Source organism: Monodon monoceros, unplaced genomic scaffold, assembly GCF_005190385.1.
Source record: "Monodon monoceros isolate NGI ecotype Baffin Bay Population unplaced genomic scaffold, NGI_Narwhal_1 Super_Scaffold_16, whole genome shotgun sequence".
In the NCBI taxonomy this organism is placed as follows: Eukaryota; Metazoa; Chordata; class Mammalia; order Artiodactyla; family Monodontidae; genus Monodon; species Monodon monoceros.
The window spans coordinates 11,820,084-11,847,455 of record NW_021703772.1 but is presented as its reverse complement, the minus strand read 5'-3'; the positions used below and the strand labels follow the sequence as shown (position 1 = coordinate 11,847,455).

At 40.0% G+C, this 27,372-nt stretch overlaps 1 protein-coding gene across 5 annotated transcripts in view; it reads left to right on the top strand.

Annotated features, from left to right (window-relative positions):
- RHBDD1 (rhomboid domain containing 1) overlaps nucleotides 1–27,372 on the top strand; it is a 114,256-nt gene that overhangs the window by 28,191 nt on the left and 58,693 nt on the right. For all 5 annotated transcript variants that reach the window (XM_029224707.1, XM_029224706.1, XM_029224708.1 and 2 more), the window contains 2 exons: nucleotides 23,442–23,530; nucleotides 27,194–27,250. In XM_029224707.1, coding sequence (XP_029080540.1) covers nucleotides 23,442–23,530; nucleotides 27,194–27,250 — 146 coding nt within the window. The remainder of the gene's footprint in view (nucleotides 1–23,441; nucleotides 23,531–27,193; nucleotides 27,251–27,372) is intronic.

The following is a 27,372-nucleotide window of genomic DNA, read 5'->3' as shown; positions in this document are numbered from 1 at the left end:
TGCCTCCCCCTGAACTGGGTGGATTTGTGACGCAGTGTGATCAGTAGGTGGCAGCAGAAGTGCCATGTTAATTCTCAGGCAAGAAGTTTCTTGCCTTGTGAGCTGAAACACTTGCCCATGGAGCCCATGTTCCCTGATTGCACCATGCTACGAGGAAGTGGCGCGTGACATGTGAGTGAGTGGCCATTATATACAGCCATGAGTCCCCTCAGCCTCAACATTGTGGAGCAGAGACCTGTCACCCCCTGTGCTTTCTGAATTCCTGACCCACGGAATCTGTGAGTGGAAGAAAACAAGTGTTGTTTTATGTCACTACATTTGGGGAGATTTGTTCTACGTAATGTCAACGAGTTGAATGAAAAAAAAGGGAGGGGAAACTAGAATGAAAAGCAAAGGAGTACAAAGGGCAGTGTTTGGGCAGTGGGGGAGAGAGTGGAGTGAAAGCAGAAGAGAGCCAAGGATGGAGGCCTGGGGAGGAATCCATGCTGAGATGCTGTGGTACCACAAGTCATAACATCACCACTCATCAAGTAGCAGGGCTTTAAAGCAGTGGTTGGCAACTGTGGGTTCTAATCCTTTAAAACGTTCTGAAATCAATGTAGTGGGTCACAACCAGCATTTGAAAGAGAGAGAGAGAGAGGGAGGGAGGAAGGAAGGAAGGAAGAGAGGGGAGTGGGAGGGAGGGAAGGAAGGAGAAAGATGGATTAGTGTTGAATGTGGTAAGGGTATGATTTCAAGGAACTTTTGTTTTAGCTATATGTATGTGTGTGCTGTATTTCTAAACATGTACTTTTATTGTGGGACAGAGTACAAAGATTTTGGGAGGTGTTGCTTTAAAGCAGCTACTAGTTGCTTAAACTGGAGTTAAATACATTTATAGGATCAGAGACATTTATTGCCTTCAGCAAAAGAGGATTAGATTGCCGGGTCTTTGGTGGCAATGAGATGAACAGGCTGTGACTCCAGATTTCTACTAATTTATTGTCTTTCATTAGAATAAGTGCTGGTTTACAAGGCTTATCAATGACTGAGTGAGCTCTCAAGATAGCTGTCTGTATATGGAGATGTGTGCTAACAGATTTAGACTTCACCTAAACCAGAAATGCTAGTAATGGTCGTTCAGTTATAAAGTTATTCGTAAAAATCCTTTGAGAATTCAAGAGAAAGGGGTTACCTGGAGCAAAGGAGACAATGAAGTGTAAAAGTTACCACATTTTCCCAAAAAGTATAATATTCCTCTCCAAGCCTTTTAAATGTAGACGTATTCAATAACTTAGTAGAAAATAAAACAAAACCTGAATGGATATAGGGTTAAAATATACATTGGGAGTTTGTGTAAGCAAGCAAGTGGCAAATAGGTAAATCCAGTGATACTTAATTGTGCTTTGGAGAGAATGCTCCTTTGACAAAAATGGCCTGATGGATGAGAGCTAAGCAGGAACTGTGGTCTTCTCAGGGCTGGGGCCGTGTTATGGCAGCCCATGGAGAGGAGAGAGGGCTGCTGTCTGAGATTCCTGTTCTTCAAGGGCGGATTAAGTTGTTTTTCAAGAAGTTATATTACACAATTGCATCTTTTGTTTTGTATCTACTGGGACGGTTGCATTTTTCTACTAAACTTGGATGACAAATGTTGCATATATAGAATTGATACTCACCCTCTGTTTTATTTCACGGAAACATGTTTTCACAGCCTGTTAAAGAGTTCAGTTTGAATCAATGTCCCAGGACTCTCCTGAGCAGATTTTTCTTCTGCATTCCTTGGATGTCCATTGGTATATTTCCTCCCTTTTCCCTTTACAGACTCCTGTAAAGGAAGGTTATATGAGTTATATAAAGGAGTTAGTTAATTTGTCTGTCTCCAGGAGGGCTTCCAGTTGACCAGGACTCAAGGTGAGAGCAGTACTTAACCAAAGCAGTGATTCCCTTGAGTTAGGTTTTACGAGATGAGAATGAGAAATTTCGAGGCAGAGAACTTTCCCTCCCACTAGAATTGGAACTCTTCGAGGGAAAGGGAGTGTGTAAATCATCTCTCTAGCTCTGGAGTCCAAGTTTGTGGCAAGAGAGGAGACCCAGCCTTGTCCTGAGCCCATCCCTGACCACCGTAGGAAGAGCTTCAAGCTAAATAGGAGGTGCATTAGGAACAGAAAAGAATTGTATCTGACTACTAAGTTTCTTCTTTCTTTTATAAGAGATTTAATGTAACAATTTCTTTAAAAAACTGGTTATATTACGTAAAGAATTAAACTGAAAAGAAAGCAGTAGCTGAACTAGAGTGTAACCTAATTTCTCAGCTCCTAACTGAAAGAACAATATATTCATTGTAGAAAAGTTGACGATATATAAAGTATGATAAAGAAAACAAATTGCCCATAGTCTCCTTCCCAGAGAAAACTCCTTTTAGCATTCTGCCATCACACACCCCTTCCCTTATACGCAATTATATTTCCTATTTTCTCATTTAACTTGTTATAAGCAACAGCTCTTCAAAAGCCTCAGTTTTAATGGTGTATAATGATTCCTTTATTTTCTCATTCACTAATTTTACATGCTAGTTTTATTACCTAATCGTCCAAATTATAAGTGAGGATGTCTATCAAAGCATTATTTGCTAGTCTTGGCTCCCAGGTCTGAATATGTCCTCAGAGTAGATTTCCAGAATTAGAATAATGGATTTGAACTATTTTCATGGCACTTTTATACATTTTACCAACTTGCTTTCTATAAGTTTGTTCTAGTTTATAGCCTACCAAAAGCATATGAAAGTGCCTGCTTCCCCACTTCTTGGCCAGCCTGAATATTTGCTGTAAGGTTTTTGGAAATCTGATATGTAACAAAAATTATTCTCTTGCTGTTATTTACACTTCTATTGTTAGTGAAATGGGACAACTTTTTATTTCCTTTTCAGTAAGTTATATTTCCTTGTCTGTGATTTGTCTTTGTGTCCTCTACATATTTTCAGGATGCTATAATTGTTCGTTGTTAGAGTGATGATACTGAATTTCAAGGGGTTCTTATTAGATTATATATACTAAGAAACCTTAAGTACACAGTACAATTTTAAGTTCTATAAATAATAACTTAGCCAATGTCTATGGGGATTTTTTTTTTGGCTGATATGAATGGATAAAGATTTATTCTAAACTATAGCTAAGAACAGAAAGTCTTTTACACTGAAAATCAAGAAATGATATGATAGGTTGTTTTGGGAGTAGATTGAAGACAGGATTTATTTATTTATATGTTTTAAATAAATTTTATTTTTTAGAATGGCTTTATAGATTTACAGGAAAATTGTGAAGAGATACAGAAAGCTCCCACATAACCTGCACCCAGTTTCACCTAATTTTGACATCTTAACATTAGTATGGTATATTTGTTACAGTTGATAAGCCAATATGACACATTATTGTTAACTAAACTCCGTGCTTTATTCAGATTTCCCCAGTTTTCATGTGATGTCCTTTTTCTGTTCTAGGTTCTTATCTGGAATACCACATGACATTTTATGTATCCTTAGGCTTCTGTGTTAGTCAGCTTGGGCTGTCATAACAAAATACTGTAGATTGGCTGGCTGAAACAACAGAATTTTATTTTCTCACAGTTCTAGAGGCTAGAAGTCCAAGATTAAGGTGCCAACATGGTTGGAGTCTGGCAAGGACTCTCTTCCTGGCTTGTATATGGATGCCTTCTTACTGTGTCTTCACATGACAGGGGGAGAGACAGAGAGAGAGAGAGAGAGTGCATGAGAGCATGCCATCATGAGAATCCCACCCTCATGACCTCATCTAAACAGAATTATCTCCCAAAGTCCCCATCTCCAGATATCATCACATTGGGAGTTAGGGCTTCAACATATGAATTTGGGTAGAGACAAAATTCAGTCCATAGCAGCTCCTCTTGGCTGTGACAATTGGTTTTATTTTTAATGAAGAGTTGTAAGATATCACTCCTGAATGTCCATGTGTATAAGCATTAACTTCCTTTTATTTGCCCTCTTGTAACCCAGAAGTAGTGTTCAGTTAGCCATGTAGCATGGTTTCTAAGCAAGTTTTAATTTAGGTGTATGGACACATCTTGTCTTCTGTTAAATGGAACTGCTGTGGCTCCACTGTAAAATGTGCATGTCATACACAGAGGTAGATATGAGAAATTTCCATCCTGACTAGAGCACACCAGCATGGAGGACTCCTGCTGTCTGTAAGTTACTCAGACCTTGTTTCAGGCCTGCTTCACCCAATTGGCTGGCTCAGAACAGCAGGGAAGAACAGTAGGTAGAAATAAGGAAGCAGCTGTTTTTCCCGTTGAACACAGAGTTGTCTGGAATAAGGTTCACTACTCACGTTGAAACTAATTGGCCATCATGCTGTGATGTAATTGTGGATGTGTGGATGATAGCACTTACCCAATCTGTACTTAACTAACTAGGCTTGTTAATGGTCAATTCTGGTGACTTAGTGACAGGTGCAAGACTTGGATTTACTGTATTGGATGTCTCAGGTAATGACAACTGGAGGCTCTTTTTAAAAGATAGAATTTTTTAAAAATCAAAGAAAAGTCATACGCCCTAAGTTAAAAGGTGATATCAATAAGTACATCTTATTAAATTAAAGAGATCTGTATAATGTGTGTTACAGGAAAAAGGGTGTTTTTTAATCTGAGAAGTTAATTACCAATTGTAGCAATTATTTTGAGTTGACTTTTTTTCTTACTAATATTTTTTTTAATGAAAAAAAAGAACCCTGTGAAGCACATTTATTTCCCTTTGGAGTATTTAGAATATGCACTTTGGTCTGTTTGGAATTTTTTTTTTCAGGAGACAGTATTGGAGATAAATGTTACAACTTTCACTCTCAATTAATAAGATGATAAATCACATCTCTGGAACTTCCTGATGTATTTTCTTAATTCTTCCCATTTCAGTATAAGGAGGAATGTTTTTAAATAGAAAGTTCTTTATATTTGTTAATTTCCCCCTTCCTCTTCTGCAGTATTAAGTGATTTTTAGTTAAAAGTCTTGGGAGTTAAATAGTCAAGAGGACTGTTTTCCATTTACATTCAGGTTTGGTTCAAATTATACAAAATGAAGACAGTCGGTGCTATGAATTGAAATCATTAGTACGTCAATTATTCTGTGATAACCAGCTGAGAAGAGGCTGTAGACTACTTGAATGCTCCTTCCATTTAAACTTGGCTTCTCATTAGCTTATATGAGAGATGAAATAATTTGATTCTAATTTATCTCTCTTTAAATGAACATTGTTCCCCTCTGAATTCAAGAGTAGAACATTTTAATTTTGTAGTCATTTATAACACACAGGTCAAATAAATAACAAGTTTTATTTCTAGCAACATATCTCTTCTATTATTTATATTACTATAGTTCCTTGATTCTAAGACACACTTTTTTTCCCCTACGTCTTTTTAGGGCAAAATAGGCCACAAACATAATAAAGATAACATCATAAATCAGCGGGGGAAAATAAGGGTTATTTAGCAAATGGTACTTGAAGAATAGTTTAACCATTTGGAAGAAATTAAACTTATAGCTTTAACTCACGGTACTCCAAAACAAATTTCATATAGATTATGTTTAGAAGATTTAAAAAACAGCACCTGAAAAATGTCTAGGAGTGTGTGAGGGAAATTTTTCAGTTCTTGAATTGGGAGGAAATTTCTAAACCTAAAAACAATGAATATAACCTCAAATGAAGTCAAAAGCAACACTTTTTTTTTCCAGGTCCAAATACATTATACATTAAAACGAAAGGCAAAAAAGTTAGAAATATATGTGGAAAAAGAGGATCATATCTTTGCAATGAACAGTAATAACTGCAAGAAAGAAGTCCATCAATAGACAATGTACAGAAAAAAAATTAATCGGTGACTAATAAATGTAAAACATAAAAATCCATTGTTGACCAAATACAGAAAATTAAAATAATAAGCTATTTTACTTATTAAACCAACAAGATTAGAAAATTATTACTGTTGTTAAGAGTTTGGTGAAATGGGAGTTTACATAAACTTCTGATGGGACTGTATCTTGGTACAGACTTTCTGAAAAGTAATTTGATGATCTGTATCAAGAGCTGTAAAAAGTTTATACCCTTTAGTTTGGTAATTACCTTTCTAGGAAATTGTCCAAATTATAACTGTAAATACAAAAAAAATTTTTTTGACGTGAGTATATTTATTGTCATGAAGTATTGGAAAATTGGAAACCACTTAAATATCTAGTAGTAGGTAAGTGGTTTAGTAAATCATGTTGTAATAGAATATTATATAGCCATTAAAATGGTATTTTCAGAGATTATTTTAATGGAATTGGAAGATCATCAAGGTAAGAATAGAGGGAGTTCCCTGGCAGTCCAGTGGTTAGGACTCCACGCTTTCACTGCCGTGGGCCTGAGTTCAATCCCTGGTCAAGGAACTAAGATCCTGCAAGCTGAGCACAGCAGGCCAAAAACACAAAACAAAAGATAAGGGTAGAAAGTAGAATACAAAATATTACATATGATGTGGTTTCAGTTTTTTTCCAAAGTAAGAATAGTCACCAAAAGGACTAAGAAAAGCACATAAAAATATTATTACTTGTTAACGTTATGGAATTATTTATTGTTTTTATTCAACTTTTTTGGCCAGATCCTCTATGGTGAGCATGCATTATTTACAGTGGAACAATTGAGTTATTAAAATATTAACAGTAGCATATTTTCATGAGGCTTAACTTACCTGTGCCTCCTAAGTTCCAGGAGGGCAGAGCTATAGTCTGTTCTGTTCGCTGTGTATTCGCAGTGTCTAAAACAGTGCCTGCCCCATCACAGTTACTCAAAAGTGTATGTTTGTTGAATAAAGACAGTTTGGGGTGGCTGGCCCAACTAAAGATAATAGGCAAAGTGTAAATTGTTGAGTTACTGACCCGAGTTCAGAAGTCTAGAGAGGAAAGAAGTCAGATGCAAAACCTGAGTTTTGAGTTAGAAGGCAAAGTCAATTCAAATGGACAAAAAAGAAAACAACACTCAGGAGGCTTGAGAGGCAGCTCAGCAAGGGGGCTAGAATGCTTGAAGCGCCCCTCAGTGCCCAGCAGTGCCTGGGCCCGTCGGCTCAGCCTCATCTTACACAGAGACCACACATTCCTACATGAGATAATAAGATAAACAGGGATTTGTACCAGGCTACAAAGGCAGCTTCAATCACATCTAAAAATAGAGATTTTATAGGCCATATTCTCTGATCACAAAGTAATAATAAAGACTTTAAAAATTAAATATCAGTAAAAGGAAAAAATAAATTCCAATAATCATTCATAATCACTTGGAAATTTAAATAACTCCATGATTAAGAGGAAAGTTAAAAAAAAAAACCTTTAGAAATGAACAATGAGAGCACTCCATGTCAAACTCTTAAGTGCTTTTTATAATATAGCAAGGAAGTTTTAAAAGTAAATAAATGAAGTCCTCAATTTAAGAAGCTAGAGAAGGAATAAATACAAGACTAGAGGATGAAGAAATTGATAATGATAAAAGCAAAATTTAATAAACTAAAAAGGAAAAAAATGATATAATTGGAGGGCCATATCTTTAAAAAGACGAATCAAATGGACAAGTCTATGGCAGGTTTAATTAAGAAAATTAGAAGGAAAACTTGAAACAGTAGATATGAAAAAGCAGATGTAAGTAGGTATGGAGGAAGCTAAATCAACTTCTAAAAGGATGTATATTTTCATAAAAAATTTTTTTCTGGGGCTTCCCTGGTGGTGCAGTGGTTAAGAATCTGCCTGCCAATGCAGGGGACATGGGTTCGATCCCTGGTCCTGGAAGATCCCACATGCCACGGAGCACCTAAGCCCGTGCACCACAACTACTGAGACTGCGCTCTAGAGCCCACGAGCCACAACTACTGAGCCCGCGCACCACAACTACTGAAACCTGCGTGCCTAGAGCCTGTGCTCCGCAGCAAGAGAAGCCACTGCAGTGAGAAGTTTGTGCCCTGCAACAGAGTAGTCCCCACTCGCCGCAACTAGAGAAAGCCCGCGCAACAGCAACAAAGACCCAACGCAGCCAAAAGTAAATAAATAAATTTATTAAAAAAAAATTTTTTTTCTGTTTTAAGAGATCACTGTTTTTTATTATTAAAGTTTTGGACTAATATTGTTAAACCCAAAAATTCTTTTTAAAAGAAAACATTATAGAGATTTTATGATCCAAACAATATTGATATATAATCTTTAAAATGTCTTTGAGTTTCTAAGGTGTATTCCAACATCAGTATTGCATCCAAAGTTGTAGAATTTATTTGATGAGATCTTACTGAGTCAGTTTGTGAGGGCTTAGATCCTGTAACTTTTGAGGGAAGATGTCCTAGTGTAACTGACATTGTGCAGATTTTGGTGAAGCAGTTAATTTTACTTTGAGGGTGATATAAATTCATTGTATGATATAAACCAAGTAACTTGAACTCTGAACAAAGGCTCACATTACTTCCTGTTCCTCTGAAGTGATTTTGTGAAGTGTGATGCACCAGTGGGTAAAAATACTTCAGGACTTGCTAATGAAAGACAGAGTATATAGAATCTGCTTTTCTAGCACATATTTTTATAGATGTTGAAAACGGTGTTGTGAAATGATATTTTAAAAGCTGTCAGGTGTGTGTGTTTTTCAAATGAGTTTTAAATAATTCAGTACCATGCAGGCGGCAGAAAAATGGCCTTATAAACTTGCAGTGCTCTTTTGTACTGAATATACTAGTGGAGTCTATGAATTAGAAATGAACACTATTCGATACATCTTTTTACTAATAACCAGTATGGTGTTGATGGAAATTCTCTGTTACTAATGTTTCTCTTTTTGTTTGTTTTTTTTTGTATTTTCCCATTAGAGAATTGCCTTAAAGTCGTTTCAGCACAGGTACCACGTGTGTACTTATGGTAGGTTTCTAATAGGAGCCGTGTCTGGTTTATCTAACCTGATCACTGACGCATGGCAGCCTCCTCCCCTTTTCTTCCCTCTTGTGTGCTGCTGAGTGAGGGATGAGGGGAGAGTCCACGTGGAAGACAGTTCACTTTGAATAAGTGTGAGATTCCTAAGAGCTTGCCTACCCGGATAGGTGGTGGCCAAATAACCTTGTGGAATATTAAGTCTCCTCCTTAATTCAGGAGTCTAATTGGGAGTGAAAAAGTAAGGATCATAGGTTATGATGAGTCTTCGCCACATTTCTCATTGACTCATTGCTCCTCTCGTATTTCTCCTGATCTTATCCAGGAAAACTTGTTTATGGGGAAAAGCTAAGTGGCATGTGTGGTCCTCTGTACAGTTCTTCCTCCTGCCAATAAAGAATTGTGGTTTTTCTGAAAGCGGAAGAATTTTCTCCTTCATCATGGTCATTATTATGGTTCGTATTTGGTTTTGTTTTCCTCAGGCATTTTACACTAATAATAGCGGTCTTAGTCATGTTCTGGAGTTATCAGATCTCTAATCTGAGAATCTCAGAGTTAGGCATTAAATGGCTTTCATGGCAAAAGATTTAAGGTGTGTTTGCAGGGATTGAGAAATGGCTCAAGTCACAACCACAGTGATTGGAGGGTTATAGCTAGACACAGGAAGGTTGAAAACACCTGTCTTTAAGCTTTTTGCATTGTAGCAGTAATTTTAAAGATCTGCCCTAAGAAACAGTCAAAGTTCATTTAAAATTCATAAATTCCACTCCCGCGTCTCTCTGAGCACACCACATATGGTTGCTATCAATGTCTTGAGCATACTGATTATACACTATTTAACGCACATTGTTGGCAACGATGTTTCAAATGATACAGGATTGGCTCATTCTGAGTACCGTAGGCCCCCCTTCTCCTCCGAGGATACGTTCCAAGACCCCCAACGGATGCCTGAAATCATGGATAGTGCTGAACCCTATATGTATGTTTTTCCTCTACATACATACCTATGATAAAGCTTAATTTATAAATTAGATACAGAAAAAAATGAACAACAGCAATAATAAGATAGAACAATTATAACAATATACTGTAATAAAAGTTATGTGAATGTGGTCTCTCTCTCAAAATATCTTATTGTACAAATTTAATACCTTTTTCATCTTAACTAAGCGCTTATCATACATTATGATAGCCAAACGTTTGCAGTTTGAGGTGTGACAGCAATACTAGCACAAATTCTTTTTCCTTCTTCACAATTTCATGGACAGAAGATTCATTCTTATCGTAGATTTTAGCAACCTCATCGTACGTTTTTCCTCTTTATTAAGTTGAGAACTGTCACCTTTTCACTTAAAGGAAGGACTTTATGGCTTCCCTTTGGCAGATCCAAATTGCCAGCATCCCTACCCTTGCGCTTTGGGGCCATTATTAAGTAAAATAAGGGTGATTTGAACACAAGCCCTGTGATACCGTGACAGTCGATCTGATAACCCAGATGGCTACTCAGTGTCTAACAGGCATACATGCTGGACAAAGGGATGATTCACACCCCGGGCATGACAGAGCAGGACAGTGACAGGTTTCATCATGGTACTCAGAACAGCACACAATTTAAAACTTATGAATTGTTTATTTCTGGAATTTTCCATTTGACATTTTTGGACCACGGTTGACCTTGGGTAACTGAAACCTTGGAATGCAAAATCATGGACCAGGGGGCACTGCTGTATTCAGTCCGAAAAGACTCATGAGAGCTGTTGTTCCCTGTCAGGTAGAGGTGGACTGCCCAACTAATGAGAGAGGTGTTCTTCCTGTGGTCCATATTATTCTAAGATCCTCCTCAGAGGTCTTCGTTTTTAATGATGGCTTGATCTGGATTTCATAGATTTTTGCATGTCAGTTTCAGTTGAGTTTTCTTAAGGTTCAGCGCAGAATCGACAATAAAAAAAAAAAGATTGGATGGGGAACAGGCGGCAGAAGTTCTTAGAAAATAGTAAAGAAGATTAAAACCACCTGGTGAAACAAATTTTTCAGTAGATTTGAAAAAGGCACACATTGTTTCTTGAAAAAGTTTGTTGAGAGGTGCAAATTAGAAATCAGAGTAGATTAATTCATTTTTTGGAAGTGTTTTGTGGGTAAAACATGATCCATTATATTGTTAGACTTGTGTTACATGAACAGTTATATGGCTCCTGGTTATATATGTGGAGCCTTGTTCTCATGTTCCTCATGGCAGATTATACATCCTACTTATGCTCTCCTAGACGCACAGAAGCTGAGCAAAGGCAGGCAGAGGTGTATCCATCAGTGAGCGGTACTGGGGATGGATCCATTACTCAGTTCTCCTTTCAACACACACGTATTGAGTGCCGCTTCTGCTGTTCCTCATCAGTTAAGTGGGGCCAGTAACAGCACCCATCTCATGGGTTTGTTGGGAGGACTAAAAATACAACACAGGAAGGTCCTGAAATCAGTGTCTGGCTCCTTGGAAGAGCTGCCACCACTTCAGTGCCCCTGAGCTGTCTTCTGTGGGTACGAGAAGAAGGGTTGATGAAGCTCACACAAGTCTGAGCACATCAGAGTCCCTGAGAATAACACCTTACTGGATAAAAGTATCTATGGATTTCAAAGAGCTCTTGAGTAGAGATAGTAAATGAGTAATTACAAATAGTGTTTTTCAGTTTAAAAAAGTGAGGTGGGTGGATTTTGACTCACAATTTTGTTTAATACCTACAATGTATTAGGCATTATATGGGACACTTTTATGTGTATTTTCTCTTTTAATTCTTGCAATTTTATTTTTATTTCTCCCACACGTGACAAATGGAGCTGTATCTAGTCCAAGGGTGTAGGTTCTGGAAATTCATAGTGACTTGAACATCTGGGTTAATATTTCTTTAGTGTGGTAACATCCTTTCTGACAGTTTTATTAGAATATTCAAGTCCTCCATTCCACCTGGAGTCTTGGCCAACACGGGAACTGAAATAGTGTAGAGCAGAATTCTCTTTGAGACTTTGAGATCTGTTGGTTCTACATTGCCTCTGTCATCTTTGGACACTTTAATTGAGGTTCTTTTAGTTACAATTTAAAGAAACCCAGCTCAAACTAACTTGATCAAAGAAAAGGACCTCTGTTGGCTTACATAATTAAAATTTCCAGTGGTGCTTTTCAGGGTTTCAGAGACATAAGATGTGCTGGGATTCAACTCAAGCAATGTTGTCAGGATTCTCTCTCTATCTTCTGTCTCTGTTTTTTCCTGTGTTGGCTTCTGTATTAGTTATCTATTGCCATGTAACAAGTTATAGTAAACGTAGTGGCTTAAAACACACATTTATTATCTCATGGCATGTGTGGGTCAGGAGGCTGGGCATGGCTTATCTGGGTCTTTTGCTCCGGGTTTTCTCGCGAGACTGCAACAGAGGTGTCAGTCAGCACTGAGGTCTCATCTGAAGGCTTGCCTGAGGAAGGATCTGCTTCCAAGCTTATGTAGATTTTGAAAGAACTCAGTTCCTTGTGGGTTGTTGGACTGAGAGCCTTGCTGTCTGCTGTCAGCCAGAGTCTCAGTTCCTTGACACTTGAATCTCTCCATAGGGCAGCTTCCTTCATCAAAGCCAGCAAGGAAGAGTCTGCTAGCAAGGCAGAAATTACAGTCCTATGTAACATAATCATGGAAGTGGCATGCTCTGTTCTGTTGGTTAGAAGGAAGTTGTAGTCCCATCCATGCTCAGGGAGAAAGGATTTATGAAGGGCAAGAATACCAGGAATCAGGTATCACGAGGCCCATCTTAGAATTTGTACACCACAGCTTCATTCTCAGGAAAGCTCTCTCCACATGCTGACGGAGTTGACCAGCAGCTCCTGTCTTACATCAGCGTAAGGCCAGCAATTCTGGAGAAGATAGAGCCACATATCTCCTCGGCATCCATATATGTACCTGTTCCTTACCAGTCAGGATTCTTGATTGAAAACAGAAATTAACTCTGGCATATTTAACCACAAAAGACTTATTAGAAGGATACCAAGCAGCTTCTAGAATTGTTGAGAATTCTGAAGTTTTGGGCTGGAAAAAAACCTGTGAGAACTGGATGGACACTTGTGCCATTGCCACTGCTTCCTTGGACTCTCATCGCCATATTCTCAAGATTAGGAATGAGGTGTATCTCATTGGCCAAGTGTCAGTCCCACAGTTGTGCTCTAGCTGACAGGAAGGGAGATGAGGGAACACCTGCCCTGCTTGGGCCTCCATCAGAGGTGGAACTGTGTATCTTTAATCGTGACAGTGTTCCTCAGATGAGCCCACATGGGTCTCGTGGCTTCACTGGGTTACTTTGTCTATAGATGTTCAGCCTAGCATGTTGTCTTGCATAAACAAATATGGGCGGTTTTCAGAACTTTGCAGGTGGTGGTTCTGTGCTCTTGTTCAACATTAACTGTGCCTTACAGGCATACCAGTAAAGCTGCTACAGGAGCAGAATGTGATATGCATGGCATGCCCAGGTCTCTTGAGTCATATAATAGGTGGGGCATTCATAGTTAGAATTTTGATTCAGACCAGAGTTAACCACAAGTAGTAGTTACCTTTTCTGAAATTATAGGCTAGCTTTATGATCCAGTTTTTTTTCCCAGTCTTTCTGTTGGATTTAGGGATTGAGGGGTTACCTTAGCTCTTTACTGTCTTCATCTTTGACTGTGTGTATATGACTGTCTTGAATATGTGGGTACATTAGCTAAATTATCATGTTTTTATAAGAACACAGAACTTGTAAATCTTTTGAAGTAAGTTCATATGTTTCCTTGCATGTATGTTCAAAGCTATACCTACTTCTCTTGCAGCATTTCGGAATATATTAAGACCAACTTCCCAAGGAGGGAAACAGATGTCACTTCTGTGGGGTACTTTGCAGGGTGAAGAGTCTTGCCAATACTCAAAATGTTTTTTTTATTGGCCTACTATGCCAGCCGAAATCTCGTTAGAATTTGAATTTTGGCTTAAGATCAATGGTCCTCAACCTCAACACATTAAAAACAACATAAATTGTTGTTATTAAAACAACATAATCAAAATTAAAATTAAATTAAAAACAACATAATCAAAAAGTAACCCAACAAACCCAACAGTGTCAGGGTCCCACTCGAGAGCAATTCTGCAGAATTTCTGGGAGTGGAGTCCAGGGGGCTGTAACTTTGAGAATCTCTTTAAGAGATTCTGTTTTGTAGCCAGGATTGAGAGCCAGTGGATTAAGATCACCACCTGGCAAGGGCTTCCTGTCCATTTGTGTCCTGGTGTACAAGCACAGTGTCGTAGTTACTGCCACAGTTCACAGTCGAGACTGTTCCTTGCCGTCCTCTCTTCCTTGTGTACCCCATGATGAACTCGCATTAATCAGGGTCACCTAAGCCAGTCTCTTCCTGCAACCTCGAAGAGCCCAGCTACCATAGGGCCATAGGATTTCCAGTTATGACACGGCTTCTGAAAATACCTCCAAAAGGCCGATTTGTGTCATAACAGTAGCATATGTTAAAATCAGGCTATAAACAATCCAACTTCTCTTTCATTTTACATTTACTTTCTGGAGGTGATGTGCACATAATCATTCATGTGGTATCCAGAAATATTTTCGTCTGTAGTAATAGCAGATGGCAGAGTGGTTTCATGTGCCAAGCTGCATTTATTCTGCCACAGCGCAGCGTGGAAGTGATCACGGCCTCTTCCAAACAGTCTCGCTCCCCACGTGCATGTCAGTTGTGCTGGGAAGTTTTCTTGCGTATCAGTTCAATATGTTGTAAATTTACTTGGAATCCTTGGAATTTGTGCATGATGTGGTCACATGAGACGTACTTTGAAAAGAAATATTTTTGAGGCCTAATGATTAAAGGTCATCAGTTCCACAAACATTTCATAAGCATTTGCTGTGTGCTAAGCTAGTGGTTTTCCACTGGGATAGGTCACATGGTCCCCAGGAAGGATCTTGGACATTTACAGGGCTGTGTGTAGGTGTCATGATGATTAGTGGAGGTGCTACTGGCATTTGGCGCGTGAGGACCAGAGGTACTGGCTGCCCTGCAGCGCGCAGGACCGTCCCCTTCAACAGCAATGTCCGGCACACCCCACACCCCAGTCTGTTGAAAGGACTTTTCTGTAGGTAAAAAACCTGTTCGTGATTATCCCAGCCTAAAACCTGATTGTGTTTTTCATATAAACGCAAAGACTTTTTTTCTTTGGCATAGATTTAATATACAGTGACTTTTCCAGGAAAATTGTAAATTGAATTGTAAATGTAACTGAAGGGAAAATTGTATTATACTTTGCTTTATTTGGAGTCAAAAGTTAGTTACCCTCACGTAAGATCACGTGACCAGTGGAACCCTGCCTGTGGTGTTTGAGTCACAGAAAGCCCATCTGTACCTCCCTGCATTTTTTAACCTCACCTTCGTGCAGATTCCGTACATAGAGGGGCAAGCAAAGGACGACTTTATATGTCTTCTGGTGGTGTTCTGCCTCAACGTTTATAATTCATAGTATTTTACTATGTGAATTAAAATTTTCTTTCTTAATTTTTACAACTGGGGCGTTGTGTTGAGATTGCACGTGTTTGTTGTGTCTGTGTTTTTAAAAGTATGTGTGTAGGTAAGTTATTTATACATTCCATTACAAGAAAATAGAAAGAGCATTAAAGAATATTTGGGTTTAAGGGGGCATTGGGTGTGATAGGGTTGGTAGCCAGTAGCTTAAGCAGCAGGGCAATGGCAGAAAAGTCAGCAGACAGGGAAGGTCCTTAAATGCTAGAGGAACTCAGACTATACTGCAGGAGCCCAGAAGCAGCCCCTGCCTTGTCCTGAGGGAAGGCAGACCAGGAAGGCTGTTTTGCTAGGGCTTAGCTGGGCAAAGGGAATAGTGCATACAAAGTTGAGAAGAGTGGAAGCATGGCTTTTGCAAATGGCTCAAGCTTGGGGTGGGGCAGGACTGGGCCGGGGGCAGTGCAGAGCAGATGGAGAGATTTTGGGCAATTGGAATCTACTCAGCAGTGATATGGAAAATACAGCAAAGGGGACTCTAGGAGGTGTCTAATTATGTGAAGAGTTTGGTGAGGAGAAGAACACCGGCCTCCCGTACAGAGTTACACTGACTCTTTAACATCTGTCCTCCAATTAAGTGTACTGGGTTATTCCTTTATTTTACATGTAATTTCACTTACTTGTTTCTTTCATTTAATTGGGCACAACTTCTCATTTTGCTTTGAAGGAGATTGGAATAACAACACAGTTCCTAAAGAAACTTAGTAATACCACAAAGCTAGTGATCATGATTTTCATCTGGAGTTCGTTTTAAAAGCACTAGCACGTGCCACATGGGGGAAAGCTTTCTTGATGATTTACCCCAACAGCAACGAAAATGTTTAGATTTATCCGCCACAACGATGAAAGAAATATTGTTTTTCAAATGGGAGCCTTGCTCAGTTACTGTTCCCTTTATATTTCAAAAAACAAAATAATGAAATCACTAAAACACTATTATAAGAAATTTGGAACAAAAAAAGGGGGATGTATTTTCCCCATATTATCTGTTGCTATTTTTATGTATTTCCTTTAAATATTGTTTTTAGATATTATACATATAATTACGTGCATATAATGCATTATATATCATATACTTAAAGATATAATATCATGGTCCTATTGTATACAAATGGTCTAGGACTCAAATAAAATGAAATATGTGAGCAATATTCTGAATTATTCTTCCTCTCAGTTTCCAACTTGGTATCTAGCTACCTACTGAACACTCCCCTAGATATTGCCATTTGATTGTCCTGCAGGCATCTCGGAGTAAACAACAAAACTGAGCACTTGGGCTCTCCCCGCACCCTCCCCCTTTTCTCCCATCTTCCCCATCTCAGTAAGTGGTTCCCTCGTGCATCTCCTTGCACAAGTCAAAAGCCTAGCTTTCTCACTTTCCCTCACCCCAGACACTGAATCCGTCAACAAGTCCTTTTATCTCCGCCACCAAAACAGACCCCAGGCCATTCACTGCTGCCCACTCTTACTGCTGCCACCCTCTCCCAAGGTGCCACCGTTTCTCACCTGAGCTACATCGGCCTCCTTCCTGATCTGCTTACACTGGCCATTCTTGCCTCTCTAGAGTCTGTTCTCTCAGCAGACAGGTTAGATCACTCTTATTCTCCTGTTTAAGCTTCTCCAGTGGCCTCCCAAGGTACTTATCAAGCCACCCAAATTCCTCTGCATGGCACATAAGGCCTGTAGGACCTGACTTTTACCTGTTTTTCTAAATTCATCGCATGCTGTACCCCATGTCCTTACACTGCCTCACTGTGCTCAGCCACCTGATAGCCGCTCAGTGCTTTTAAATCACCAAGTTCTTCCCTGCCTCACAGCTCTTCCATATGTGCTTTTCCCTGCCAGAAGCAGCCATCCTCACCTTGTGACCTGCCAGCTCCAAATCCTGCGGGTGTCACTTTAAATGCCACCTACAGAGCCATCCCAGACCACTCTAGGGAAAAGAGGCTCACTTTCCTACACTTCCCACAATTTGCAGTTATTGTGTGTGTGTGTGTCTGTGTCTGTTACCCCCGCAAATCGTAAGATCTGTGAGGCAGTGACTGTGTTTGTCTTATTTATGTAGTAGTCAGTCAGTGAATATTTGATGGATGGATGAATGAATGAATGAATGCTACTTCCTTGAACCAGCTCATGGAATTCTCTTCCTGCCCGGCTGAGAGACATGGGCTTGAGAGCCAAGGAATTGCTGGGCATCGTCTATTATATTGGAAGCTCTTTTGTAAAAGAGACTTCTTCCACCTTTGTAATGCTTGTTTTTGTCCAAGTCATGTTTGTCCGGGACTGAAGTAAATGTCAGCAGTCAGCTCCCAACCCTATGTCTGAGGTTGGAGCCATGTTTATTAAACCAGCAAGAGTAGTAGAGGTTGCATTGCCTTTGCGAGGATGTAGTATTGGAAGGTGACTAGTTTTTACTTCTGAAGCCAAAGGTGGCTGGGTGGGGCGGGACGGGGGCAGAATGAGGGAGGTATGGTAAGAGAAACAAAGAGGACATACAGACCAAGTCTCTCCCAGATTGCCATTGCCAAAGACACAGGCTGGTGTGGTTGAAGACAGCATCACGGATAGAAACAGATGGCTTAAGAATAGTTTATCTTGGGAAGAAGCAATAGGATCAAGATTTTTTGTAGTGGCATTCATTAAACCTGAAAAAATTCTTGCTACATCTTGTTGCTCTAATGCCAATCTGGGACCTTTTATTAAGATCCCCAAACCCCAGAGCTTCTGATCAGCTCAGTCCCTATCTGGTAATAGTAACTGCTTTTACAGGAGGAAATTCTGGAACGTACAGTACAAGAGGCCACTTCTAGCTGATTGCCTTTTACCTTGCCTTATTATCTTACCTTGTCCAACCCTGTGTCTCCATCAAGTTACGCCCTTAATGAGGTCATTTGCTCTGCATACACGGGAGATTATGTCATAGAGTAATTCATTTTCTGCTTTCTGAGCTGTGCCTGAGAGGGCAGCCTCTTCAACTGTGGGAAGAAGCTGCCATTTAACAGAGGACCTGTATAGCTTATCCCAGATTTCAATCATAGCTTTAGTTTTTGAGTCTTCAGTAGTGCACATGACAGCAGGAACATTTGCATAAGCACGTAAGGTAGCTCAGCCTTACAAGTAGCCTGTTTAAGGAGTGAGGATCGGCCAATGCTGGCATCATAGGAAAGAACACTGTGTGGTGGTGTTAATAATATCCGCATATAGTTTGTGTAACTAAAGCCCACAATAATATCTTTTTTTCAGCTTTATTGAGATATAACTGACCTGTAATCCACAAGAGTATCTTAATCTTACTTTTGCTCCCAAATTATCTTTCCACCGTCACTGTCCCTTGTAAGTAATATGTAGCAACATTGATTTGATATTTGCTTTTCATCTTTTTTTTTTTTTTTTTTATAGTTTTGTCTATAAACATGAGCTCCCACTCTGAGTCAGGAAATACACAAGTACTGTATATCTAGAGGTCCATAGGACAAAAAACAATGACTGAAGATTTTTCAGAATTCCAGAAAGACATGAGACCTCAGATTGAAAAAACACAGCAAATCTCAAGGAGGGTAAATTAAACAAATCTACACCTGGAATGATTGTTCTATAATGATAGTAAATCCACCACAAATGGAAAATCTCAAAGGCTGAGAGAAAAGACATTACCTGCAGAAGAATGACTGGCCGATTGACAGTGCATTTCATAGCAGCAGTAGTAGATCACTACACCTGTCAACAAAACAGGATGCAGAAATAAGGACCTTCTCGAACATACAAAGACTAGCAGAATTTTTTAGCCTCAGACTTTAACTGAAAGAATTACTGAAAGTTGGATTTTAGAAAGAAATAAATTGAACCCAGATGTAGGTTCCACCATTAGAGAGCAATGGGCCAATAAAGAAATTGGACATGTTCATAAACTTAAGTAATCTAAGTAAATGGCTGCCTCTGTGTTAGGATTTGAGTATAAACAAAATGTTTTTCCAATTGAGTATATAACTGCTTAGACTTGGTGCTGATGTTCGAAATTCTTCTGTTTGTGATGAATTGTTTTTAGGCAAGGATTTTTAGTGAGAGGTCCGTGGATAGGATGCAAGCCATCTATGAACTTCTTAAAATTATAAATGACATATTTTGTGTATGTGTAGTCTTTCTGCAGACAGGATTCATGGCTTTTGTCAGATATTTAAAGGAGTTTAGAACCTGGACAAGTTTAAGAACTACTGGATTATGGTATTGTCCCCTATTAAGATGAAATTACATCAGTACTTAAGTTGCTCTGACATTGAGATAGAATGATATGAATTTGATTGCTGGATCTGTCAGTTACTTTGTGGAACTGTTGAGACCCTGGACAGGTGATGTGCCTTCTCACAGTAGTGTGTACAGTGTACGACCTGAGTAACCACACACAGCAACAGTGTATCGGGCTCTTGTGACCTCTTCGCACCATCACAGTCAGTGTTTGATTATAGCTGTTATGATTTTCTCAAGAGTCACTACTGAGCTATCAGAAGAAGTGAAGCTTCTCAGTGATCGATTTTAAGCTATAATAATAGGCTTAGTGCTGTTGTTCTGTTAATCGAGCACATGTTTTGTGTAATACCTTGTCCAAGCGTGCACAGGGGAGGGAGGGGAGGAGGTGTTGTGTTCAATCATTAGCTCTCCCAGTGAAATTTGGTACAAAAACAGCTATTAACTGGTGACCGGTGTGACTTGTGTTTTTATAATACAGTTGTAATGTACATTAGATATGTGCATTTTATGTGTTATTTTAATTCCACTTCTCCACTCATTCAGTAGTTGTTTACTGAGTGTTAGTGTCAGGCCATTTACTGTACCAGGTGTGATCATGGATGTAGCATTGAATATGGTGGTTCTGTTCCTGAGGACTTACCTTAAATTAGGATGTGAGGAGGCAGGTCATCACCAAATCCTCAGTCCCAGCCTAAGACCTGCTTAGGTCAAGAATAAGCTGTTCCTAAGAGCAGGGTTTTCCCAGCCTGCCCCTTGGGGTGTCAGCCTGTAGGTATAACTAAGAACAGAGGGGAGTGTATGCCTTCCAGGAGGGCTTCTGTGGAGCCACGGGCATGCTCAGACACCACAAATGTTGAAACGTGTTTAGCATGTATAATTATGATCATAACACAGTCTGTTTCTAAAGCTGTTACATTTGAAGGTAGTTCCCAGCCACTGATCAGCACCCAGATGTGTCGTCTTCCCCCGAAGCCCAGGGCCTCCTTGTGGCCTCACAGCACCCCCTGGGGGTGGGGATAAAGTGCCCTAATCCTAGGACTGGGGTGCCCCATCCTGCTGGGGAGAAGGTGGTTCCCAGCTCCATTTTCTGTCTGCAGGTCTGTTTCCTCTCTCAGGACATGGGTATCTCTTAGAGGGCCAAGAGAGGTAGTTGGTCACATGGTTACCTACGGCATGGAGCAAGTTAACATACGTCTTGAAACAAGCATATGATTCCTTTTTCATTGACGGTATCCTCCCCTTTCTGTGTGTAATGTTGAGAGGTTCTCAGTTTTGACTGAATAAGCTCATTACTTCTTCTTGTTTTTTATTTTAAAAGAAGCACACTAGTATAGAGCTTGAAGAAAATGATAAGGACAGCAAGAGTGTCGAGTTGGGACTTTTGTGGAAAATGCTGAATGTTGGCAGATAATGCTGTGTGGTCTCTGGTCTGCCAGCCTCCCTTTCCTAGTTATTTGCAATTAGGTTATAACTCAGACTTCTACAAACCCACTTAGAGAGAGAAAAAATTCATTTAACTATATTAGACTCTAACTTGTAAATGAGTTTCAAGGTTGACTGTTTAATAGGTTGGGATTTAAAATTGAAACTTTTCTTCCTTGTCATTTTATATCTAATGATTCACCATAAAGATTGGCTTAATAAGTTTCCAAAATATTGATGTATTTTATTCTTTTCAGTTAAATTGAGGTTACTGTTTTTAAAAAACTGATTCTGGCCTCTTCTTTGTTTCCCTCAAACTACCACTTTCTTTGCCATTCCTAGAACTAGTTGGAGAGTGTATTTAGCCTAAAAATAGAATAAAATAAGTACAATTTTGGGTTTTTTTGGAAAAGCTAAAGGAAAGCACAGTTGATACTATTCTTCCCTGAAAATGGGAAAACTGAGTATCTGATCCCATGTTTTTATTATCAGGTTAAACATACTATGAGGTAGATATATTTGATGAAAATAATAGCTGTCCTGAGGGATAATTGTGTGTGTGTGTGTGTGTGTGTATGTGCACGCACGCACAGATGGCATGACTTTCGGTGTGTGTAGACGTACGCAGGACCTTGTTTGGGCAATAGTGTGGTCGACTTGGCTGTTGGGAACAAGAGGCAGTGCCGTCCTGTCTACAGAAAGCTTCCTTTAGTCTTTTTCTCTGACGTGTTCCCTTGCCTTTTCCTTTCCTGAGAACCAGCAAGTCTTTCCCTGGCTCTGAGCTAATGACAGTCACTTGTGGCTGCCTTGCTTGTGGCATTTAGGGCCTCTTTCCCCTGTCCTCTGTGGCCGTGGTCACAAGGTGTATTGGATTTGATTCTAGGTTTTGCGTGGGTGACAATGTCAGCACCACGGTTCGGTCACTGCCATGGCACAGCCAGCGCTCTGAGATTGAAGATGCAGCGGTTTTAACTTGCCTCCTGGTGCTCTTGGTTAAACCATCCTGGGTCACTGGAATCATGCATTCAACACATATTTGAGTGTCTGTCCTGTGCCAGGCACAGTCCTAGGTGTATGACATACATATGTGAAAACCACAGAAGTCACTGTTCCCTTGGAGTTCACATCCGGCTCCTTGGTAACTTTCAGTTGCCAGGCAGCAGAAGGAAAGAGCAACTCTTCCACTGGGACGTGATTCTTTACGAGAGGCGCGCTGTTCCTCCTAGCCTTGTGGTCACCAGTGAGCACTTGGGGGGGGGGGGGGCGGGGGGGAAGGGGTTGGGGGGGGGGGGGGGGGGGGGGGGGGGGGGGGGGTCTGTGGGAATGGGTTTAGCAGGTGAGGGTGGAAGGAGGAGGTGGGCAGGGCCAGGCGTTGGGAGGCCTTGACTGCAGGCTAGAGCATCCTGTCAACGGAGAAGACGGCGATCCCCACAGCATGGCAGTGACATACATGACCTCACCTCAGTTCTGGGAGAGTAACTGATGGCAGGGTATGGGCTGCATTGAGAGGAAGAGCTGGGGGGAGGCAGAGAGCCCCATTGGGTGATCTTCTTTCATTTACTCTTTTACTCATTCAGCATATACTTAGCTGAGGCTTGCCTTGTATTTATATTTAGAAATGATTGCCAATCTTAGATGCTATTTTAAGAAGAGTGGAACCAATTTAATGCTCTATCTCATCTTTCACGCTTGAAGTTTACATTTTTGGGTTTTCTTGGCTGAGCGACTGAAAGATGCATATTTGTAGCGGGGCTAGGGGGGCCCAGTGTGGACATCTCTTCTGCCGAGTTTCTCTTGCTCTCCACCTCACTACTCAGGGGTGGGTAAAAACGTAGCGGTCTGCTCTGTGGTGAACACAGATAGCTCCCATCCCTCACAGTGGCTAGCTAATTCAAGATTTAATTCAGAGAAAATGCGTTTCATTTATGTTTTGTGATAAGAGCTACAGAGGAAAAACTGGAAGAAGTGTAATGGGTTATCTTAACAAAATGCTTCTGCTACTCTGAAGGAGCCAGCCCACTTTTCTCGGTGAAGGAGGGATATTGCCTTTTAAACATGTCATTGTTGTTATTCATTGTACTTTGTTTTGGTAAGATAGGAAATGTTGTTCTTGGGACTAAGTTAAATGCTGCTCAGCATGAAACACGTGATGTGGAAGAGAGCCTGCAGACTGTGACTAATTGACGCGCCCTGGGCCGATGAGAAGACGGTTGCTAGTCCGCAGCAGAGCAAACACTCACGAAGGCTTTCCTTCTCCCCTAGGACTTCCTTCGCCGGGCATCTGGCCGGGATCCTTGTTGGACTAATGTACACCTGCGGACCTCTGAAGAGGATCATGGAGACGTGCTCAGGTACAGAGCAGAACACTCCTGGCCTGACAGGTTGGAAGTTCATCTTCATTTTAACGGGAATCTTCATTTAACGGGAACAGTTCCCTGTGGTTCAGCTTAGGAGCTCCCTAATAGGCTCTTTTTAAACCAAGAGGTAAACCAGCTGGTGCTGGTCCTCACACTGCTCCGAAGAAGAGGCTGCAAACCCCAATTTTAAACCTGAGGCTTTCTTAGGGGACAAATAGCATTGCACACTTATACCCACAGCATTATTGCTACTCACCAAAAACCATGGTTTTCTTGAAATTTGGAGACTTAAAGCGGGTTTAAAATATGCTTTCTTCTGTAATATTCCATGAATTCAAAGTACAAGGAAAAGTTAAAAAAAGAAAGACAAATCTGTACTGAAGTGCAAGGCCAGTATTTTAAAGAATTCAGAATGACCACTAGGTCCTTGGCGGGTGAGACATATATTCATGCATGGCCAAACCAAGTCTGTTATTGCTTGAAGTGTGGCTTCTGCTTTTTAATTAAAATTTTTTTTTCATCTAATTGATGCTCAATGAAAATACTTTATTTAGAAACCTATGAATTTTTTGGATCTCTTAATTGAAAATGCTATACTGGTCTTGACTTAGAAGGAAACTATTGATATTTTGCAAACACTTGTTCTATAGACCATGTGAGTCCAATATTTCATCTTTTTTTTTTTAATAAATAAATTTATTTATTTTTTGCTATGTTGGCTCTTCGTTGCTGCACACAGGCTTACTCTAGTTGCAGAGAGCAGGGGCTACTCTTCGTTGTGGTGCGCGGGCTTCTCATCGCGGTGGCTTCTCTTGTTTTGGAGCACAGGCTCTAGGCGTGCGGGCTCGGCAGTTGTGGCACGTGGACTCTCTAGAGTGCAGGCTCAGTAGTTGTGGCACGTGGGCTTCAGTAGTTGTGGCGTGGAGGCTCAGTAGTTGTGGCTCGCGGGCTCTAGAGCGCAGGCTCAGTAGTTGTGGTGAATAGGCTTAGTTGCTTCGCAACATGTGGGATCTTCCCGGACCAGGGCTCGAACCCATGTCCCCTGCATTGCAGGCGGATTCTTAACCACTGCGCCACCAGGGAAGTCCCCAGTATTTCATCTTTTATTCATGGGAAATCTTCTGAGACTATTTTACCTTTTCTTGAGCCATAAATAATTTATTTTCACAGTTTGTGCCAGTGACTGGTATTCTTGAGAACCATATGATATTCATGATATTAGAAAGCTTTCCAAGCACTGTGCTGTTGCTTTTATTAGCTGGTTGTATTCACTTTCTGGTGATTTTTACAGATTGTGTTGCATCTACGCAGATTTTTATTTTCCTGTGTTTGCCTATTACTGTGTTTCTAGTGTGTGTGCTTGGAAGAGGCAGCAGGAGCTTCCTTTATTGAAAATGTCCAGTTTTATTATATTTTTGATACAACTTAATTATGGAAATCTAGTAATGAGCTTTTTTGCCCAGATGCTCTCAGTGCTGACAAAGGAAAAGAAATGATTCTCGGGAGTCTAATGTTTTGTTTCCTTTTTCTTTGTGTGTCTGAGGATTAAGTGGTTAGTAAAGCTTTCTACAGACATATTATGAAATTTAGGCAAGTATTTTGGTTTTAAAGAGGATTTTCCCCCACAATTATAACATTTAAACTCTTAGTTTCCTTCTTAAAACCTTGTCTATTTTCTAAGGAGACTTACTTTTATATCATTCTATTTTCAGTGTAATACAGTAGAAAATTAAATTAAAAGTTGAAACATTCAGTGCTATTTACAAATGGCCTGCAATCTGTCCGCCGTTTTTTCCGGTGAAGTCGGAGAAAGATCTAGAGTGATCTGAGAATTGAGGTGACATGGGAGCCCTGTGGAAAATAATCAAGTACATGAAGGCTGCTGTCTGATAACTCCTGGGAGAGGAGCATCACACTGAAGGTGTCCCCTGTCACTCCTCCCTCTCTCCTTTCCTTCAGCAGTACTGAGTCGTCTGTCCTACTGCTTTATTAGGGATAAGAAACGGGAAAGTCCCTTAGGAGGGGTAAGAACGTGGCTCACCTAGCATCTTTGTTGTGGGGCAGCTTCTCTCAATAGCCAGAGCATCTCTACTTGTCAGAGCTTTCAAAGACCAAGCTTGGTCCCTTGGAAGGCAAAGTCCATCTTATGTCGTTAGGAACCTTAAGGAACTTCAGAGAGTATAAGTTAGGGTTTCATTGTCCCCACCACATTCTGTTCCCTGTAGGGCTAACCCCAAACAAAAGAGAGCTTATTTTAACAATTGTTTAGAAATCATTTATAATGGCTTTGAGCTTTGTTACAAAGAATCTCTTAATTGTTGGAAAGGTTAATAGTTACAGCCTTATGGCTGTTGTGTTCTATCAAATGTGTCTGTTTTTATGCTACTACCATACTGTTTTGTTTACTATAGCTTTATAATATAGATGGCAATCAGGAAATGTTAAGATAGCTATTATCAAAAAGACAAGAGATAACATGTATTGTTGAGGATGTTGGTGGGAATGTAAATTGGTGCAGCCACTATGGAAAACAGCATGGAAGTTCCTCAAGAAATAAAAAGAACTACCATATGGTCCAGCAATCCCACTTCTGTGTGTATATCCAAAGAAAATGAAATCAGTATCTCGAAGAGATATCTGCACCCCCATGTTCATTACAGCATTATTCACAATAGCCAAGATAGGGAAACAACCTAATGGATGAAGAAAATGTGGTATTGGGCTTCCCTGGTGGCGCAGTGGTTGAGAATCTGCCTGCTAATGCAGGGGACATGGGTTCGAGCCCTGGTCTGGGAGGATCCCACATGCTGCGGAGCAGCTAGGCCCGTGCGCCACAACTACTGAGCCTGTGCGTCTGGAGCCTGTGCTCCACAGCAAGAGAGGCCGCGATAGTGAGAGGCCTGCGCACCGCAATGGAGAGTGGCCCCCTCTTGCCACAACTAGAGAAAGCCCTCGCACAGAAACAAAGACCCAACACAGCAAAAATTAATTAATTAATTAATAAACTCCCACCCCCAACATCTTCCGAAAGAAAAAAAAGAAAAAGAAAATGTGGTATTTATATGTATATAATGGAATATTATCAGCCATAAAAAAGAAAGAAATCCTGTTATTTTTGACAAAATGGGTGAACCTGAAGGACATTATGCTAAGTGAAATAGAGAAATATAAATACTGTATGATCTCACTTATTTGTGAAATCTAAAAAAGTTAAACTCACAGAACCAGAGAGTAGAACAGTGGTTTCCAGGGATTGGCGTGGGGTGGTAAATGCAGAGTTGTTGGTAAAAGGGTACAAACTTTAAGTTGTAAGATGAGTAAGTTCTGGGGATGTAATATACAGCATGGTGACTATTGTTAATAATACTGTATTACATACTTGAAATTTACTAAGATAATCTTACGTGTTCTCACGTATATACCCACACAATGGTAAGTATATAAAGTGATGAACTTGAGTTAATGAACTTGATTCTGGAAATCATTTCATAACATATATGTATATTAAATCATCACATTGTACACCTTTAAAAAAATCACGCTGCCCAACTTAAACATGTACAATTTTTATTTGTCAGTCACACCTCAGTAAAGCTGGCAGGGGTGGCGGGAGAAGCCTACCCCTGCAATTAAAATGTTTGTTTCCTTCATATTTAGGCGTTTTTCCCTCCAATATTGATTACCCAGGACAGCAGTACTACTTTAATAGTTTAGGTAAGTACTGTGTTTCATTTAATACATTTAAACTTATATTTTAAAATGATAGTGTTTGCTACTGTAGAGCTACTTTAAAATAATACTTTATGCCTTTGGAGAGTACTTCACACATTATATAC